Source organism: Apostichopus japonicus, chromosome 1 (genome assembly GCF_037975245.1).
Source record: "Apostichopus japonicus isolate 1M-3 chromosome 1, ASM3797524v1, whole genome shotgun sequence".
Taxonomy (NCBI): domain Eukaryota; kingdom Metazoa; phylum Echinodermata; class Holothuroidea; order Aspidochirotida; family Stichopodidae; genus Apostichopus; species Apostichopus japonicus.
This window is the reverse complement of record NC_092561.1, coordinates 8,496,263-8,515,340: the sequence shown is the minus strand read 5'-3', so window position 1 is coordinate 8,515,340 and position 19,078 is coordinate 8,496,263. Positions and strand designations below refer to the sequence as shown.

At 37.0% G+C, this 19,078-nt stretch overlaps 2 protein-coding genes across 6 annotated transcripts; one reads left to right on the top strand and one right to left on the bottom strand.

Moving 5' to 3' along the window:
• Positions 1-942: 942 nt before the first annotated feature.
• On the bottom strand, positions 943-15,303 carry LOC139966407 (transmembrane protein 138-like). Of its 3 annotated transcripts, none has more exons than XM_071969364.1 (5): positions 15,164-15,303; positions 14,283-14,456; positions 13,279-13,450; positions 12,159-12,237; positions 943-10,619 (listed from the first exon to the last, which is right to left on the bottom strand). In XM_071969364.1, the coding sequence occupies exons 2-5, from the start codon at positions 14,408-14,410 to the stop codon at positions 10,510-10,512; spliced, it is 489 nt and encodes a 162-aa protein (XP_071825465.1). In that variant the 5' UTR covers positions 14,411-14,456; positions 15,164-15,303; the 3' UTR covers positions 943-10,509. The 3 variants fall into 3 exon arrangements, with proteins under 3 accessions (XP_071825465.1, XP_071825480.1, XP_071825475.1); XM_071969379.1 differs by having other exon boundaries at positions 15,270-15,288; XM_071969374.1 differs by having other exon boundaries at positions 14,736-15,263.
• A 102-nt stretch (positions 15,304-15,405) lies between these two features.
• Positions 15,406-19,065, top strand: LOC139966391 (uncharacterized). 3 transcript variants are annotated; one of them, XM_071969336.1, is made up of 2 exons: positions 15,406-15,572; positions 16,413-19,065. In XM_071969336.1, exons 1-2 carry the CDS (start codon positions 15,555-15,557, stop codon positions 17,040-17,042), a joined length of 648 nt encoding a protein of 215 aa, XP_071825437.1. In that variant the 5' UTR covers positions 15,406-15,554; the 3' UTR covers positions 17,043-19,065. The 3 variants fall into 3 exon arrangements, with proteins under 3 accessions (XP_071825437.1, XP_071825445.1, XP_071825453.1); XM_071969344.1 differs by lacking the exon at positions 15,406-15,572 and adding an exon at positions 15,579-15,838; XM_071969352.1 differs by lacking the exon at positions 15,406-15,572 and adding an exon at positions 15,842-15,976.
• Positions 19,066-19,078: the final 13 nt, after the last annotated feature.

Here is a 19,078-nt window from a genome sequence, read left to right as displayed (position 1 = left end):
TTTATTATTATAATTTAATCTCCAACAAAGCTTTGTTAAGATTCCAACGACGATACAAACATTAATGTCTTTCAGTTCATGTCTCAACGGTTTAAGAGAATCCTGAGGAATGACAACTCGCTTTTATAATTTCATCTTATTTTTTCTTTCATAATTGATGCTTTCTTTTTCTTTTCTTTTTTTTTCCTTTTTTTTTGGGGGGGGGGGGGCATACAGGAATTAGTTTATTCAGAAATTTGATAATTTGGAAAAAACAAATCTTCAGTGATTTTCCATTAATATTTTGCATGGCTTAAATTTATATGGTGAGAAAATGTTTCTGTGTTTAAAGTGTTGTGTATGCCTCTTAACAGAAAGTCTGAAAGCTGAATGGAACCATGCAGTGCCGATTTAAAGGAGCTTAAAGGTATGTTCATATTGTAATGGTCAGGGTCGTGTACGCCTCTTACAGAATGATTCTTCTAAAGCTGAATTAAACTGTGACTGCTGCTTGAATCTTTTGAGGCACTTATTGACTGTTTGTCAAAGCTGGGAAAGGAGTAAACTGAATAATGAAAATCTGTGTGTGGTCTTCTTTTCTTATTTTTTCCTTTGTTTGTTCTAGCCGTGTAAGAAAATTATGTGACTTTTGTATTCTTTTGTCTTTTTAAAAAGATAATCCAAATTGAACTTCTGATTGATCGAGATTGTCTCAATTGCCCGATTTTCTAATTTTTTTGGGGGGGGGCCCTAAAAAAATCACTGTTTTGAAGGTACATAAATTAAAAGTAGTAAGTATTCATTTTTTGGGGGCATTATGATACATGATTGTTTGGTAGCGTGATGCAATCATTTTTAAATATGCTTGATGCCTCCATATCAGCCTCACACACTTATGTGAGAAAAGCTCTGTTAACTGTACAGTAATCTGTTTTTGAAACTTTTTTTTCATTTTTTCTTAAACATTTTTTCTTAAACATTTTTTCTTAAAAGGGGAAGGGAGGGAGGCAATATCTCATTTGTCAATGGAAGAAATATTGTAACAATAGGAGCCATCTTTACATGACATTTTAAGCCGGATATGATGAATATAGTATGTCACGTTACCTTGGGAGGGTGTCTTTCTCCTAGAATGTGACTTACTATTCAGCCTTTTGCAATTAACTGCTGTAATGAATCATTAATATGTTCATAGTTTATTAATTTGTTTCGTTAATTTGAGACGTGATTATCATGACGTATTCATAGCAATGTTGCCTAATTGTCAGGCACTGAATTAAAAAAGGTCTATTAAGTGAGAAATAAATCATAAAAAAAAAGTGTTCATTGTATTTGGGAGGAGTGTGAATTGTGCTTAGCAAACGTGTGATGATTCACAACTCACAGGTGTGTGGTTTTGTCAAATTTATAAAGGTGGCATAACCTCGGAGTATATAGCTGAACTGTTGTGATGCAGTGCCTGGTTCTTCCATAGCTAGATGAGGCTAGTATCCAGGCTCCAATCCCCACGGGGGGGGGGGGGTGTCAAGGGTCCTCTGTGTACAATTACAGACAAGCTGTACTACGTTCTTCTTTGTAAGGTCGTGCTTGCAAAAAGAACCTCGGTGCCAAAGCAAAGAACGAACCTCAGTGCCAAAGTAAAAGTCGGAAAAATGCAAAAAATGGGTCGCCGGCTTATATCTAATATAATAAAATATATAATATATATAATCTATCTAGATATTCGATCTCGAGTTGTTTTCCAATTTTCTTCAAGTATTCACGTATACACGTGAACAAGTATACAAGTATACGCCCTAAGGTGTAAGCAACGAGTCAAGTTGATTTTACCATCAATCAAAACCAGTAGTAATTTTCCTGACTCGGGTCGAGTCATTGACTTGGGTCAAATCATCGACTCGGGTCGAGTCGTGGACTCGAGTCCCCACGGTGACTATCTCGATTGATTTAAAAATGTCAGAATCTTCTCTGAGTCATTTTACTTTACTTTCTAGTGACTTGTGTCTCGTTACTATATTATGGTTCAAATCATATTTTTAATAATCGAGCTATTTATACCAGCATATTGAAATCTAAATAAAAAATTCAGAAAGATCCTAGAGGTGTTTTTAATGTCTTTATTTGATTAATCTCAACATTTATAATATTGTAATGATTTATATTTTGAATTTTTTTTTATTTAGGCAAGGAAATTTTAATGGTTAGAAAATTTGAAACTGAAATCTTGCAAGGATAAATAATATTGATCTGTTTGTCAACCTATCTATCCGTCAGTTGATCTATTTACAATCACTGCACCAGGGAAATATTATGCTCAGTATTAGCTTCAAAGATTTAAAGATAATAAAATATTCTTAAGAAATGTAAATCTTCTGAATATGGTAACCCCCCCCCCCCAATTTTGAAGTACTCAAAGTAGTTGATAAATGGTACAGAATGAATAAAAAATATAAAGAACACACAAACTGGATATACGAGTGTTTTTCATAACATCTTTGTTAATTAGAAATAAAATGCCACTTTTGCATACATACAGTACTGTTTACCACGACAAAATTTACAAACAATATTACAAATCTCCATTCCTAAATATGGAAAATACCTGAGTTAAAAAAAAAAATGTTGTACATCAAATGACTACAAAAACATGTATTGTAGCAAGTTTCAACCTGTGGTGTTATTACCTAACAAGGAGGGCAGCTTTTGGCCAGCCCAGCCCCTCCCCCAAGAAAAAAGAAAAAATATTAAACCTTGCCCACTCCCCCATCCCCCCCACCCCCAACAAATGTCTGTTCCCCTTTATGCACCCCAGTTTATACCCCTTTATGTATACATCCCAGTTCATACCACACATTTAAAATTACTTATAATAATCCTTACATCTAGACAATATCACCATTTCTAGCGATGTTGACAAATATCTTGCTAAACAAAAGGTTTAAAATATCATTTAATGCTGATGTTATCCTCGACCAGGAGTGCTCAATTAATTTTCTAACAGAGCCAGAGAAAATATTGTTTTGAACCAAAGGCAAAAAATTAAACTTCACTCTACCTAGATTGAACAATGTACAGGGTAACGTCAGTAGGATACTCAAGCCTAGTGGCTCCTAGGGATCCTAACCCCTAGGGTCGGTGTAAGATTGTGGGCCTATTCTTTCATGGGCCGGATTTGGCCCACAGGCCCCCTCTCGAGGAACGAACCCCAATCTTACATGATGACAAAAACAAAATTAAAGTCGATTATTTGTCCAATTGTGAAATTACCGGGGACTAAATTTACCAGTCATCGGTCCAAAAAAAAAAAAATTATGATTCATTTTAATATAGAAAAAATGATTAATATGGAATTGTTTAACTTGTAAACCAAAACAAAAAGGGTCTGTTTATTTCAGGTCAGAATTTTGGAAAAAAATATTTACAGCTTTTGTAAAAGAATTATATCATTTATGCAGTATTATTACAACATGGCACACAATAACAAGCATATTGGTAAGAATTTTCAAGAAGATCCATTAGACCAATGGGGAAGGAAAATGACTACTGTTGGTTGATTTTTTTTTCCCAACCTCAAATAGTTTCTACAAAATGGAGACTTAGCTCAGAGGCAGTTACCCTTGAAAACTACCAACCATTTTATAAGGCATGCGGGGGGGTAGTGCCCAATCTACAGGTTACCATGTTTCCATGACAACCTGCACTTCAGGATGACTGTAAACCAAACATTAGATTGTTAAACCACTGCTGTCACTCTTGGTTCCATACTGGGTTTACATCTGAGAAATGAACTGTTTAAATATCTGTGGCTCAACAATCAAAGTGCCTGGACTACTGAGTCTATTTTACTGCTGTTGGAATAAAACACAAAAAATCCATCGATGGCTCTAATTGTGTAAAGTGGCTGGTGTGAAAATAGATTTGAATTTCACTGTAAAAAGGACTATTTTCAAGGCTGCACTCGAATGCCTGAAAAGAATACACAGGGATGAGACTGAGCCAGGGAAAAAAAATCTGAAATTTATCGATCGCCGTCCTGGGGGAGGGGTTTAAGAGGAGGGGGTGTCCCCCTCCCCTTTAGAATTTTTTGTCAGGTAAGGAGGGCTTAAATGCAAAATGGTGGACTCTAGATGGAATCTATCACATCACGTAACTCGCCAAAAAAGTGTGGAATTTCTGCTTGTATAATTTATCCATTAGCTTTTTTGAACCAAAAAAAGGCTTTTTTGCTTGCTTTGTGCTACTTGATTCCACCACTGGTCAAATTCGGTGTTCCTTCCCTTCACAGTCCAGCATGTTCGGCAAAAAAAAAAATAAAAAAAAATAATAATAATAATAAAATAAAAAAATTAAATAAAAAAAATAATAAAAAATAATAAAAAACGCGAATTACGAGAAAAAACGCGAAAATGAAAAAAAAAATAATCCGAAATCCGCGTTTCCGCGGAAGAGTCTCATGCCTGAATACAAATGTCTCACACTTCCATGGAAACCTTAAAAAATGAATGGTAATTGTGTCGATAGCTGCTCGAAAACTGAAATGCCACGTGACTTTTTTTTAGACGTTCCACAGAAAAGCCTGTCTTTAAAAAGAAATTTCCCTCCCCCAAAAAAGAAAGAAAAATTGAAAAAAAAGATATTAAGGGTCGTAAAATCCTCCATAATCTGTATTGGCATCAATACATTCAAGGTGAGAAGTGCACACTAGCTAGTAAACAGTTGTATGTATTACTTATGTATTTATTACTATATGTATTACTGTATGTATTGCTGTATGTATTACTATATGTATCATGTATGTATTGCTATATGTATTACTGTATGTATTACTGCGTAAATAACTGTATGTAAAACTGTGCGAATTACTGTATGTATTACTATATGTATGACTGTATGTATAATTGCATGTTTTACTATATGTATTGCTGTGTGTGTTACTATATGTATTCTGTATGTATTACTGCATGTTTTACTATATGTATCACTGTATGTATTACTGTTTATGTATGTATTACTGTATGTATTACTGTATATGTATGTATTACTTATGTATTACACTATGTATTACTATATGTATTACTGTATGTATTGCTATATGTATTACTACGTGAATTACTGTATGTATTACTTATGTATTACACTATGTATTACTATATGTATTACTGTATGTATTGCTATATGTATTACTGCGTGAATTAGTGTATGTATTACACTATGTATTACTATATGTATTACTGTATGTATTGCTATGTATTACTGCGTGAATTAGTGTATGTATTACTATAAGTATTACTATATGTATTACTGTATGTATTGCTGTATAAATAACTATATGTATCACTGATGTATTACTACAGTATATATGTTACTGTATTACTGTATGTATTACTGCATGTATTACTGTATGTATTACTATATGTATTTCTATATGTATTACTATTTGTATCAATGCATGTATTACTGTATGCATTACTGTATTAAAATATGTATAACTGTATTACATATATGTATCACTGTATGTACGTATTACACTGAACGAAACTCCCATTCCCCATTCACTCATCCCACTTTGCCCCACCCATCCTTCTCCCCCCCCCCCCAAAAAAAACAAAAAGTAGGAAAAAATGTCAAATTTCAAGGGACGGATATTTGTGAATACAAAATCAAGGTTATCATACGCAAGGTGTGCAACATTGTTTGCTTGTAAAGAATAAGTTAAAAATTTTTAATAAATTAAGAATACACATTGCAGAAAACACTAACATCACAAAGCCTTGTCTAAATAAACTTTTGCCCTTAGTCTAGAAATACTTTTTCAGAATTGGATCAAACTTTGAAACTTATTTTAAGATTTGAAGGATAATGACACTAAAGAGGGCAAAATTTAAGTTTTCCATCATTTTAGTACTTGTTAGTAACATTTATAATGCTGTTTAACATGTTACCACACTATCATTGAAATGTTTTAGGCCTGATAAAAAATATTTTAAAAAATTATTTAACCAGAATGAAAACATTTCATGGTTCCTTGCTGCTGTTCATTAGTTCCATTCATAGGGAAATTTCTAACAAAGCCCTCATACAACAACAGTAATTTATGCTCACAAACTTTTGTTGCCAAAGTAATGCTAAGCCCTGATATCAATTGCAACACACATCAGTGTGTGAAGACTATCTACCATTATCATCATACCAAGTTTGACGAAATTCCGACTAGTAATAGTAGCCAAGTAATTGCAATTTGGAGTATTTCACGTTTGACCCCATGACCTCATTAATATTCATGAAATGAGCACCAACATCAACAGGGATAATCTACTTACTATGGGCCACCCACTCACCAAGAATGGTAATGATTGGTCATTCCCTTGTTGAGTTATTGTGCATACAAACTTGTCATAACGAAATAATGCTAGCCGCCCCCCCCCCCTTATAAACATGCATGATATCAATTGCAACACACATCAGTGTGTGGAGACTATCTACCAATATCATCATACCAAGTTTGACGAAATTCCAATAAATAGTAGCTAAGTTATTGCAACTTGGGAGTTTTTCACGTTTGACCTGTGACCCTCATTAATATTATTTATCTTTGAGCTCGTATAACTTCGCACACGAAGGTCCCATTGGGGTCAACCTATTGACATTTATGATCAGAAGGCACCTTTGACATCTGAAAATAGCATCGAAACTGTAAAAATCCCCAAAACACGAAAAGGTCACCAGAGGTCAAATTGAGGTCAAGGGTCACCCAGATGCGGGTTGACAAATGGATTACATTGAAGCAACTCCCAACCTTAATGGACAGTTCGTTCTCAAGTTATCACAAAAATACTAGTTTCTTATCATTAATTGACCTTTGGTGACCTCGGATCACATGACCGTTAAGTTTGAAAATATTCCCCTATACCATTTGCAACTTGTCCCAAAATATCAACCATGTCACACCTTGGAACTGAGAGTTATTGCATTAAATGTCTGAAAATTAACTTTGACCTTGTATTAACTCCGCACATGAAGGTCACACGGGGGTCAACCTATTGACATTTATGATCAGAAGGTACCTTTGACATCTGAAAATAGCATCGAAACTGTAAAAATCCCCAAAACATGAAAAGGTCACCAGAGGTCAAATTGAGGTCAAGGGTCACCCAGATGTGGGTCGACAATTGGATTAAATTGAAGCAACTCCCAACCCTAACGGACAATTCGTTCTCAAGTTATCGCAAAAATACTAGTTTTTTATCATTAATTGACCTTTGGTGACCTCGGATCACATGACCGTTAAGTTTGAAAATATTCCCCTATACCATTTGCAACTTGTCCCAAAATATCAACCGTGTCACACCTTGGAACTGGGAATTATTGCACTAAATGTCTGAAAATTTACTTTGACCTCATAAAACTTCACACACAAAGGTCACCTGGGGTAAACCTATTGACATTTTTGATTGGTGAGACGTGAATACAGCATCAAAACTGTAAGAATTCAAACATTTTTTTCTTTGCCCATTTTCTCACCGAAAATACTAGTTTTTTAACATTAATTGACCTTTGATGACCTCGGATCACATGACCGTTAAGTTTGAAAATATTCCTCTATACCATTTGCAACTTGTCCCAAAATATCAACCTTGTTACACCTTGGCCCTGGGAGTTATTGCATTAAATGTCTGAAAATTAACTTTGACCTCGTATAACTTCGCACATGAAGGTCACACGGGTGTCAACCCATTGACATTTTTGTTTGGAAGATACCTTTGATATCCAAATCTAGCATCAAAACCAAACATTTTCTTTTTCGCCCATTTTCTCCCAAACTAAGCACATTTTTTCTAATGTGACCTTTGACCTTTTGACCTTGGTTTCAAATGTAGTTTGATCTGCTGATTCCAAAAATCAACACGATAAGTCTGTACAGCCATCCTAACTCTGACCGAAAACTTTGACCCCATATAAGTTCGCACACAAAGGTCACACGGGGATCAACCTATCGATATTTATGATCGGAAGGTACCTTTGACATCTGAAAATAGCATCGAAACTGTAAAAATCCCCAAAACATGAAAAGGTCACCAGAGGTCAAATTGAGGTCAAGGGTCACCCAGATGTGGGTCGACAATTGGATTACACTGAAGCAACTCCCAACCCTAACGGACAATTCGTTCTCAAGTTATCGCAAAAATACTAGTTTTTTAACATTAATTGACCTTTGGTGACCTCAGATCACATGACCGTTAAGTTTCAAAATATTGCCCTAACCAGTTCACAACTTGTCCCAAAATATCAACCTTGTCGCACATTGGCACTGGGAGTTATTGCAGTTTTAGTATTTTGGGTTTTTGGACCATAACTGACCTTTGGTGACCTTTGTGGGCACCAAAAACAATAGGGTTCATCTACTCACTATGGGCCACCCACCCACCAAGTTTGATCATGATCAGTCAATCCCTTGTTGAGTTATCGTGCATACAAGCTTAAGCGTCACACACACACACACACACACACACACATACATACACACACACGCCAACCTGAATACATAGGTTCCTTTGCTTTCAGCAAGGAACCAAAAATGGGCCTGGCCTATAATAACAGTTATAATACAGAAACATGTAACACAAAGCACCTTGATCCATCTCCCAGCTTCATGGCTTCTTCCGTTGTTGAGATTAAAAATATCAGTTTACTTGATTGAATTTAAATGAATTTGTGAATCGTTCCATATTCTATGATGTCATACATAGATACTGTACGTAGGCTACACTAACACTTTCTTTTGTTTATGTTTCTTTATAAATGGAAATGATAACATTTGGAAAAATAATTCAAATGTGTGATGGGATATGAGTACATGTTGGAAAGATGTGGTTTAAGTCACATCATCAAAGTTAAAACATTTGAGTCTCAAGGTCTGAGAGGTCTCGAAAATACCAAGTTGGTTTGGTGTGTCGTACGATTATGATGTGCTGGCCGTGTATGGATATCACAAATTATTGTACAATGTACTTAGATTCGAATAGCACTGACATATTTCCGGAACTGATATTTTAGCAGCCGAAACCAGCTATCAAGATGGGAGTTGGGCCAATGTCTAACTCTATTTACTTGCTCTGTATACAAAAAAAAACAGTTTATTTCAAGTCTTAGACTTTTGTTGACAGTGTTCTACATCCCTGACGATATGATCAGTCAGGTACATAATTTCATCAGATTCTCAGGAATCTAGAGAGGAAGCCAATTTTGGTTATTTACCTATGTGAAAGGCAATGATATGCACAATTGTGAAACGTGAGAAAGTTTCTATCACTTCGCTGATCATATACATCCAAACGTACACTGAGATTAAATTATTGACGAAACTGATTACTTTGACTTCTTCTGAGAGTTAGACTATTGCGTAAGACATCCTGCTCAGCTAGGGTGATTTGAATATGAAATGATATGGCTTATCTCTGCACATAGGTGTAGGAGCCCAATTTGATTTGGGGGGGGGGGGGCTGTAACGACTTGCATGAAAAATGTAACCAAAAGTTTTTGCGCGCTACATCGCATGCCAATAACATAAAATTATTTGCCATGTTATTACCCCTATTGGTTATAACTATTGTGGAAGTCGTTACAATAATAATGATAATAATAATATCAGTTTAACCATTGAAAAACACATTGCAAATTATTTTTCTTTCGGTAGGTGCCCAAAAAATTCTCATCATATTGCCCGAATTTTCACAAGAAATTTTGGTTGGGGGCCGGGGGCTGCAGCCCCCTGCCTCCTACCCCTTTGTCTCTGCAGACCTACAATACAGCTATTGTGTGGAACTGCAGTGCCTACTATGTGAAATTACACAGCCCTAATGATTACATTCTGTTCTGCAGCCTGGCCGAAGCCCTGTCAGGATCCTACTTTGGACGCCGTGCCTAAACAGATGGTTCAAAAAACCTGTTAAAAGAATGCTACATATACATTCCAAGCAACGCAAGAATTGATAATCTACTTTCGAAGAAATCTTCCTGTACCATTGAGCACATGGATTTGCCGATCTCGCTACTTGACTACCGACAACCTGCTCATCCCGAACTACGAACCTGCCATTCACAATCTTTTGTGTACAGATGACACCTGTAATCCTGACCGATTAGAAATTCTATATTAAAGTTCTTGGCACCTGAAATTACATTCTCTTCTCTTCTTGTCGATCCATTTCCTATTTCGGGTATGTACTTCAAATAACGTACTCCAGGCTATTTGACATTGTGGAGTTATTAATATTATATCTATATTAATTTATTACTGATCACAAAGGAACACAGACACTGAGATATGCTCTATCATAAATAAAACGTGCCAATACCATTCATAATGTCGGATCAATGGCACTGCCAGCTTACTGTATGAAGGCTGTCCGACGTTTACTGTATGAAGGCTGTCCAACATCCATACTCCATGCTGTTGCAGCTCAGCAAGCGTCATCTTTCAACAAACAACTGACGATTCTTTCCAGACGCTCGGTATTGGTCGATGTCATCCTACCTCACCTTTTCAAATTGCTGTCTGAGCCAATCAGAATCTTTGTAGAATCTAGGGTCCCCCAGACGAAGGGCTGTCCGCTTGTAGTAGTAATAGTAAAGAACTGCACCTGTGAGAGACAGAAGGAAAACCAATTTCGATTGTTACCACGGTAGCATTGTCGAATAGAACAGGAGGCAGGGTTTCACTCGTCTTGAAAAAAAACACTCCCAAAGACATACACAGTGACAGCATCAAAACAGGAATATATATTGTCATACACAACAGTGACAACATCAAACAGGAACATATTAACACACAATGCAGTGACAGCATCACACAGGAATATATAGACGTACACAACAGTGACAGAATCAAGCAGGAATATATTGCCGTACACAACAGTGACAGTATCAAGCAGGAATATATTGCAATACCCAACAGTGACAGTATCAAGCAGGAATATATTGCCGTACACAACAGTGACAGTATCAAGCAGGAATATATTGCCGTACACAACAGTGACAGTATCAAGCAGGAATATATTGCCGTACACAACAGTGACAGTATCAAACAGGAACATATTAACATACAAAACAGTAACAGCATCAAACAGGAACATATTCTATGCTCCAGTGCAAAAGACTTGCAAGATGATGGAAAGTTCAGTTGAACAATTTGCAGTATGTTACTCAACTATACTTTTAAGTTTTACTGAGCCACTAAATTTCCTAATTAATACTCACAAAACGAAAAAATGAAAAACATCAATGTTGTCTAGTAAATTAAATGTTACACAAAAGAAATGAAAAAAGAAAAAAACACTGCCATACCATTGAAAGTGAAATATGAACCCAAAATCCAATAAAATTTCATTGATTCTCTACATACAAACTAAGTGCGGTCTTAATTTATTTTTGACATGTTTATAAAACCAGTAACACAACATAATGAAATGAACTTTGAAGAAAATCGGCCATTTAGTTGAGGAGATATTGACGTCTTATGAATTTAACGTTGAGCTCTGCCCGCTCATTAATATGCATGACAGCCCACCATAAACAATTGGGATGATCTACTGACCATGACCAATATACATACCAAGTATGTCATCAATCGCATATATATTTCCTTCTTCAGATACCGTGTTTACAAGCTAAGGCTTCACATACTCACACACCCACATACGCTATTAAACTTGACTGCTTAGGTTCTGATGGATACCACAGCATCGCAACCAAACAGAAGCAAGCTAAGAAAAAAGCTAATATCTGAAAAGCCACAAAAATACCAGGCAAACTTTTTACCAGAGTTAATTAATACCATATGTACTTACTGAGCTATATACAGCCCTAAATCTAGGGGGCATTGTGGTCAAGTAGTTAAGGCAGTGGACTGGTGATCTAAGGATAACAGGTTTGAGCCCTAGCCAGATCATTGCAATGTGTCCTTGGGCAAGGAGCTTTATCTGTGGTGCCCCAGGAGAGATTGATTGAATTGCACACACTTTGGTGTGTAGGTGTGACAAGTTACCAATGACCAAGGCTAAGTTGTACACGCTATGTTAGTGCCTTTAAACAATTTCTGTTGATTTTGGCGCTATATAATTGTCTTCTGATTGATTGATTGATGGGGAAATTATTGTATCTAGGCAACAAATGATACATACCCACTCTCTGTAGGACATAGAGGGCTATGTAGCCACGATTCCATATGTATGTTGTATCTGGTTTATCCCATCGTAATGTCTGTTGAACAAAACAAAACAGAAGAGAAGTTGCAGATTTAACTTTAGTCTGTATTCATTGAAATGCTCTCTTCAAAGTGGCAGCAGACATTCACAGTGAGAAGTTAACAACGGATAAAAATGTATTGGTTAGAATTTCCAGTGAATGCTGTACATCCCAAAAATTATTCATCATTATATGAAGTAATCAAACAAAGTAACATGAAGGTAAGATAGGAAAGATGGGACACTTGGATGTACTTGACTCATTAATAGATAGATAATAGCATTTTTTTTGAGGGGGGGGGGGTGCAGAATTTTTGTAGTAATAATAATTTTGCACATCTTGAAGAAGCATTTACAAAACCTTTGACGTGAACAAGTGGGTTTTGTGTCTTAAAGAAATTAACTTGGATAAAGTTGTTTCAGAATTCTACATCGTAATGGATTACTTGTCAATCAGATCACCAGGAAGTACAGTAGGACCTTCTGTTGTACCATGAAGTTTGAATTCCCAGAGGTATATATATGGGTGAGTTGCATACCCTGGCAACTCTCAAAGGGTGACCATGAGATGCACAGTTTTATGTATCGTCTCACAGTGAGATTTCCAAACTTCACTTGCAAAATCTTAAACGAGCAGGAAAACAAAAATGTATGTACAGTATTACAATCAATTAAAGGGAGTGAAGACTTGCGCACAAAGAAACGTCTGATGCCGGCAAACTGACCTAGTTTCGAATGAGGTGTAACAGAAGTGTTAGACACCACCATCGATCCCAGAAAATACACACACAGCTTGCTGCCGTCGGTAATTAGACACTAGTGTACAGTCAATACATGCAGCTACGGTCAATACCCACAACACAGTGTACATAGCAGCGTGGACATCTAAGGTCTAGATAAAGGACAACAAGGTATCACGTTTCATTACTGTCTGCATTTTGTAGCGACAATAAGATAATTTCACTTGCAAGCAACGGAAAATTAACTTCTTTTCAGAGGGCGGCACACGGTTTGGTGCGAGTCTTCAATGCCTTTAAAGTAAATCACATGTTCTTACCATGGTCCATATGTGAAGGGAGATGCACATGGCAAAGTATACAAACAGGATAAGCACCGTGAACCTGAATTTTTTCACCAAGTATCCTACGAGCCCGGCTTGAAAGACGTACGTATTGAAGAACATGAGGAAGACGACGATTGTGGCAAAGATGAGGCAGACATCCTGAACTCTATAGAGAAATACATAAATTGCAGGTTCTTACGTGGAATCATTTTTCAAATGAAATGAGCATCCCCCACCTCTCCTCTTCCTTTTTCCCATAGTATTATTCTATATTATATTATACATATCTCTTTGCAGAAAAATAATGGAACAAGAAATGCATCATAATGCAAGCCATTAACATAGGTTTCGCTATGTCTGGTCATTGTGTCCGATTTCATTCATTGCATTAACAGATACGATGCCACATAAATTTGCAAAAGGTTTTACCAAACTAAATCTGTGCCTCTATAAATATAAAAGATATTGAACCCTCTATATCAGGGGTGGGTAACCTATGGCCCGCGGGCCACATGCAGCCCGCCAGTGATTTTTTTTTGCGGCCCGTGAGATGTCTCAAGAACAAGAAAAAAAATCAATCTATTTTACATCATCACAATAGAAATGTGTTAGCTGCTAAGAATTTGTCAGCACTAATGATGCTGTCAGGTAGGCCTATTATCCCCATTAATTATCAACTACTGTATAGACATTATGTTTTTGTGAATACAGATTAAGTACACACACCTATTGCTTGAAAGTCGGAATCAAAGGTTTGAAATCAACAGCAGGTCATTGGTTAGTTGCAGCCCAGTCAATTTTTCACTCCTTATATCTGGCCCATGCCTTCAAAAAGGTTGCCCACCCTTGCTCTATATCCTACAACAGAAGCTGTCAAATTACATGGACTTAGAAAAATGATCGTGGTTTATATCCCTGTTCAAGTCGATCTCTTTAGAACTGAGATTAGAATATGGACAAAACCTCAGAAGTTGATGTACTGTATATATCTTACTTACATAAACAACACAAGCTGAATGACATTACTGAACCTCAGGAGGTCAACAAATGCATTAATGAATAGATCCAAAACAAGAAGCAGGTACTGTAGATAAAGCACTCCACGATACTGGGCCACCTGAAGCATCGTCACCTCATCTGGGAGTTATAACTGGAAACACGACTTCATAAATCTGCAAAAATAGTAAATACAAACAAATATGGATGAAATTATGGGTATGACTGGAGAAGGCTTATTCTAAGTTGGGTCAGATTTGACTCCAAATTGTATGCAAATACTGGAGGCCTAGCCTACCTTTAGGCAAGCCTACATATCTTAAGTTGGCACAAACTCATAGAGAGTAAAGGGGGTGAGTCGATTTTCACATCACCACAAATTATTGCATCACAATAAATAGCCACTTGGCAAATATTGCAAGGACATTTAGAATTATGTCTTTTGTTAGTTATACCCCTAAGGTAGTGACTGCAGCCTGTCAATTGTGTACTCAGCACTTGTGTGTAAAACATTCTATGTATTCACAATAGTTACGGCATGAACTATTGACGAATAGTGCATGCGTTAGTACATATTTGCCCGGCTGCCAGGAAGAACATTTCTAACTGCTGGTAGCACAGTCCTAACATAGACAGGATAGGCAGAGGCGCAAACATGCATGGCTTGGGGTGTAAACTTTCGTGGAACTAGTCCTGGCGCGGCTCATGTATGAGAGCATAGCCTATGTCTGTAATACAAAATCACAACAACCATCGATAGTAAGTTTCCACAGTTACTGTCCTAGTACTACAGTAGATAACCTATTCCAGAAAACGTAACATGATGCCTATACGCTTATTAGATAAGCAGTAGTCACAAAATGTTGCAATCAACATCACACACATTTTACAAAGCCAACTGCGAATGATCGCAAAATAACAGTCTCCATGTAAAGGATACAAAGTAAGTTCGAATTCTATTGGTCCCTGTACGTCGCTAATATTATTACCAGATCGGAATGCAGACGCTGTGATAGTAGTCTGCTTGACTTACCAGTGTTTACTGTTGTTGTTCAGTTGAATGGATAGAAAGAAAGACAGCATTTGCTGTGTAGTCTAGGGCCAACCGCTTGTTGGATTCTGTGGTTGATTCTTGATTGTGTTTGGACCATAGAAATTTCTATGGTTTGGACCAATTTTCTCAGGACGCTATTTTCGAGTATACCAATGATGGGGGAGGGAAGTGGAAGGAAGGGGGAAGGGAGGGGGATTACATTAGCTTGGATTTGGCCTATATGGACTCTGACTGTCAGGTAAACAAACGTACGTTCCAGTGTCTAAAAAAGCTGTTCCCTGGTGAATCCCAACCACTAGCCTAAGTATTGAAGCAACTGACAGTTAGTGATTGTTACTGGACATGTACAGTCGGTAGGAAAGAAATGTCGGATAGTGGTACCATCGGCATATACATAGATTGCAGTCCTATTAATTTAAAACAATAACTCAAGAACTGGCCTATGTCATAGCATAGGCATAGCCTTTATGAGGTTCTGCGGCCATTGGTTGTACCGTGATGCAGGTGAGATACTGTACTTTGGCTAGCACTAGCAGCAGTAACAAGTTATTAATAGTAGACCTACTTATGCAGAAACGGGTACTGAACTGACCTAGGCTAGGCCTATGTTAGGTCTACCTCAGTATACCTGATGTTGAATTTGTAAGGCCAAGTTTTTCATTCCATTTGTGCATGTCATTGATCTTTAAATATTAATGCAATGATCTAGATTTTTATTTAAGTAAATTTTAAAGTAAGTATTGTTAGGCCTAGGCTAGGGGAATTAATTAATCCTTGGCCTTCAGTGCACTTGAGTAATCATGTCATTTAGTCTATAAAACAATGTTGCTCTATTCATTGCAGCCTGTTTGGACCTACTTAGTAAATTTGTTTATTAGATCACCTAATATAAAATAAAATATATTCTTTTAATGCCTAACATTCAGGGTTTATAATTACACCAGTATTTTCAGTGGATATGTACACTGAAAAGTGTAATATGTTATATAGGCCGATCTGTAAAGTAAGCTCTGAAACAATACAACATTTTCTATTACTTTGATTTCTTACACTCTGCTTTATTTATACATGTTTTTAGGAGAATATGGCTGCCAGAAGCCAGATTTTTAAACGCTTCCTTGCCCTTCGACGTGCCTCTACACATAAGCAAGCAGTCAAATCTGTGGGAACCTCAACATCATACTCGAAGGAGCCATCAGCTTGGGAAAGATCAACCTATAAGTACTTTCTTCCGATTCAAACCAGATGGTCAGACAATGACCAATATGGCCACGTCAATAACGTTGTGTATTACTCATACTTCGACACGGTCATTAATCACTACCTCATCAAATGTTGCGGACTTGAAACAGATATTAAGCTTTCAGACTTTGTAGGTTATATGGTGGACACTGGCTGCTCATTCCGAAAGCCACTAAGTTTTCCAGAGAGGGTTCTAGCCGGCTTGAAAGTATCACAGTTGGGCCGATCTAGTGTTACGTATCAGGTAGCAATCTTTGGCGAGCAAAATGCTGAAAACAGCAAAAGTGAAACCCTGAGTGATGTGGGTGTTATAGGGGAGTTGAATTTTCAAGCGACAAATTTGAAGAATTTCAACCCAACAGCCTCGGCAGTGGGCCACTGTGTGCATGTTTTCGTGAATCCCGAAACTAACGCATCTTGTGCCTTGCCCGATGCCATGAGAAAGGGGCTAGAAAATATCTCTTGATTAAGAAACTTCAGTTGGAAAAAGTTAAAGCAACCTGTTGGGTCTCAGTGCTGAAATTACATTACTGTGTTCCAGTCCCACCATCTTCACACAAATAACTCAAGTTGTGATGGGGTTGGTCTTGCCAAAAACACATGCTTTCATTTGCAAGTGATTACAATGAAAAGCTGTCTTGATTCTTGTATGCATGGTGCTAGGCTAGTTATAACAATTTTCCTACAAAATTCTTACAGTATTTGTTTTGACAAAGAAAGTGAATTTTTGTGTCCAAGTTTGTCATAGCTGCCTGTTGTGTCATATTAAAAAAGTTTTAAAAAGTATCTTGCACTAGTTTTTGCACCCTTCAAGCAATTTTCAGACTTCAAGCAATTTTAGAGTTGGACGACAAGATGTCTAATGCAGGTGAAATGATTTTGATTGTGGCAGTAAAATGCCTCTTGAAATTTTAACATGAGTAGCCTAAAAATCCATGATGTTACTTTCAAGTGTTTTGCAGGTGTTACAATGTGACAAGTAAGTTACTGTAGGCCTAATGACCCAACAAGGTTGTTTTATGCTAAAGTTCATTATTGTACTCTGAGATGCTCGAGTTATTAAACCATTTGTAATTGCAGTTCTCAATAGTTCCATATTCCTGTAGAGAACAAGTCATGCAATGTGTGATCATACTTCATCTGTTAAAGGTAGTCAGTAATGGTATAGGCCCCAAATTAAAGCATGCTATAATTGCTAGAAGTTTTCAAAAAGTACTTTCCCGGAGGTCTTTATACTCTCCAAATTGTTCTCAGACATTTTTAAGGAACACGCAAAAGGACTGAATGTCCCAGTGAGGAAAATTTCACTAAGGTTGTAATAAATTCAGTTTAAGAATTTTGCCCAAAGGTGACCATATTTAAATATCTAGCATATTTGGGGCCAACAGCATACCTTTAAAGGTCATCAGTATTGACCACAGATATATGCTAGAAAGTGGAAATTGTTATGAAATAGTAATACTGCCTCTTTGATGTTCCCGAAAAACTCCATTGAGAGACAGTACAGGCCCTTTACATATTTATCTAGGTCGAGGTTTCAGTTTTCCCACAAGAAGTTTTAACTATCTTATTGAATCATGTTACAGGGCCTTTTCCCAAAATAGATCCGATGTGTCTGTAGAACATTCGAGAAGGCTCTTCTCACGTGGTATGGAAGTTTCCTTAAAAAGGGGTGGACTTCCAAACTCCCAACCAATCAGGGCAGATCAGTGCCAACACACTGATTTTTTATCGTTAAGTTAATACAGGATGAGCAGGTTTTTGGCTGCCTTCAGACTATGTGCAGTGTGATTTTCGGTAGAGAAATCTATAAAATGCGGCATGGGTCCTGCAAGTTCGTCACTTTGTCACTCCTTTGAGTATGTAATTGACGGAGTCAGATCATTGTAATTTTATCAGAGAAGAGAATCGACAGAGAAGAAATTATACCGAATCACTAATCAAATCCTATCTTGTCAAATTGTTTTTCTGAGAACTCATTGTTTTCTTCTATCTTCCGTTCGAGACGTCTCCTGAAGAGGCATAAAATACGGCATAAAGATAACCCCAGTACATCTCTCTCGCGAGTCCCGATATAATATTACAAAATACTGGTCACCCATGTTCCAAGTTCAACAAACAACTTGCTGCCACCCTCAAAAGAATGTTTTTTTCATCAAGACATTGAATTGACTAATTGAACAATTCTTGACGTTTTAAAATAATGTGGAGATAATACAAGTGCTGTGGTCGAGTGGATAAAGGCGGTGGCATTTGAATCGATGACGCTTAGCAATCGGGAGTTTCGGGGTTCGATCCCCGGCCAGGTCATGGTAAGGTGGGTTTTCATCCAAGAGCAATCTACGGTTTGCCCATCTGAAGTGACTTTATCATTTGATAAGGTTCCAAATTTGAGTTAAAATGTTGAATTGGAAGCCACCCGACGTGAAAGTCGTAATCCATTCTTCTCTTGCATAAGTGGTCGGCTTAAGTGTTATAGAAATAACTGCTTGATGATTATTA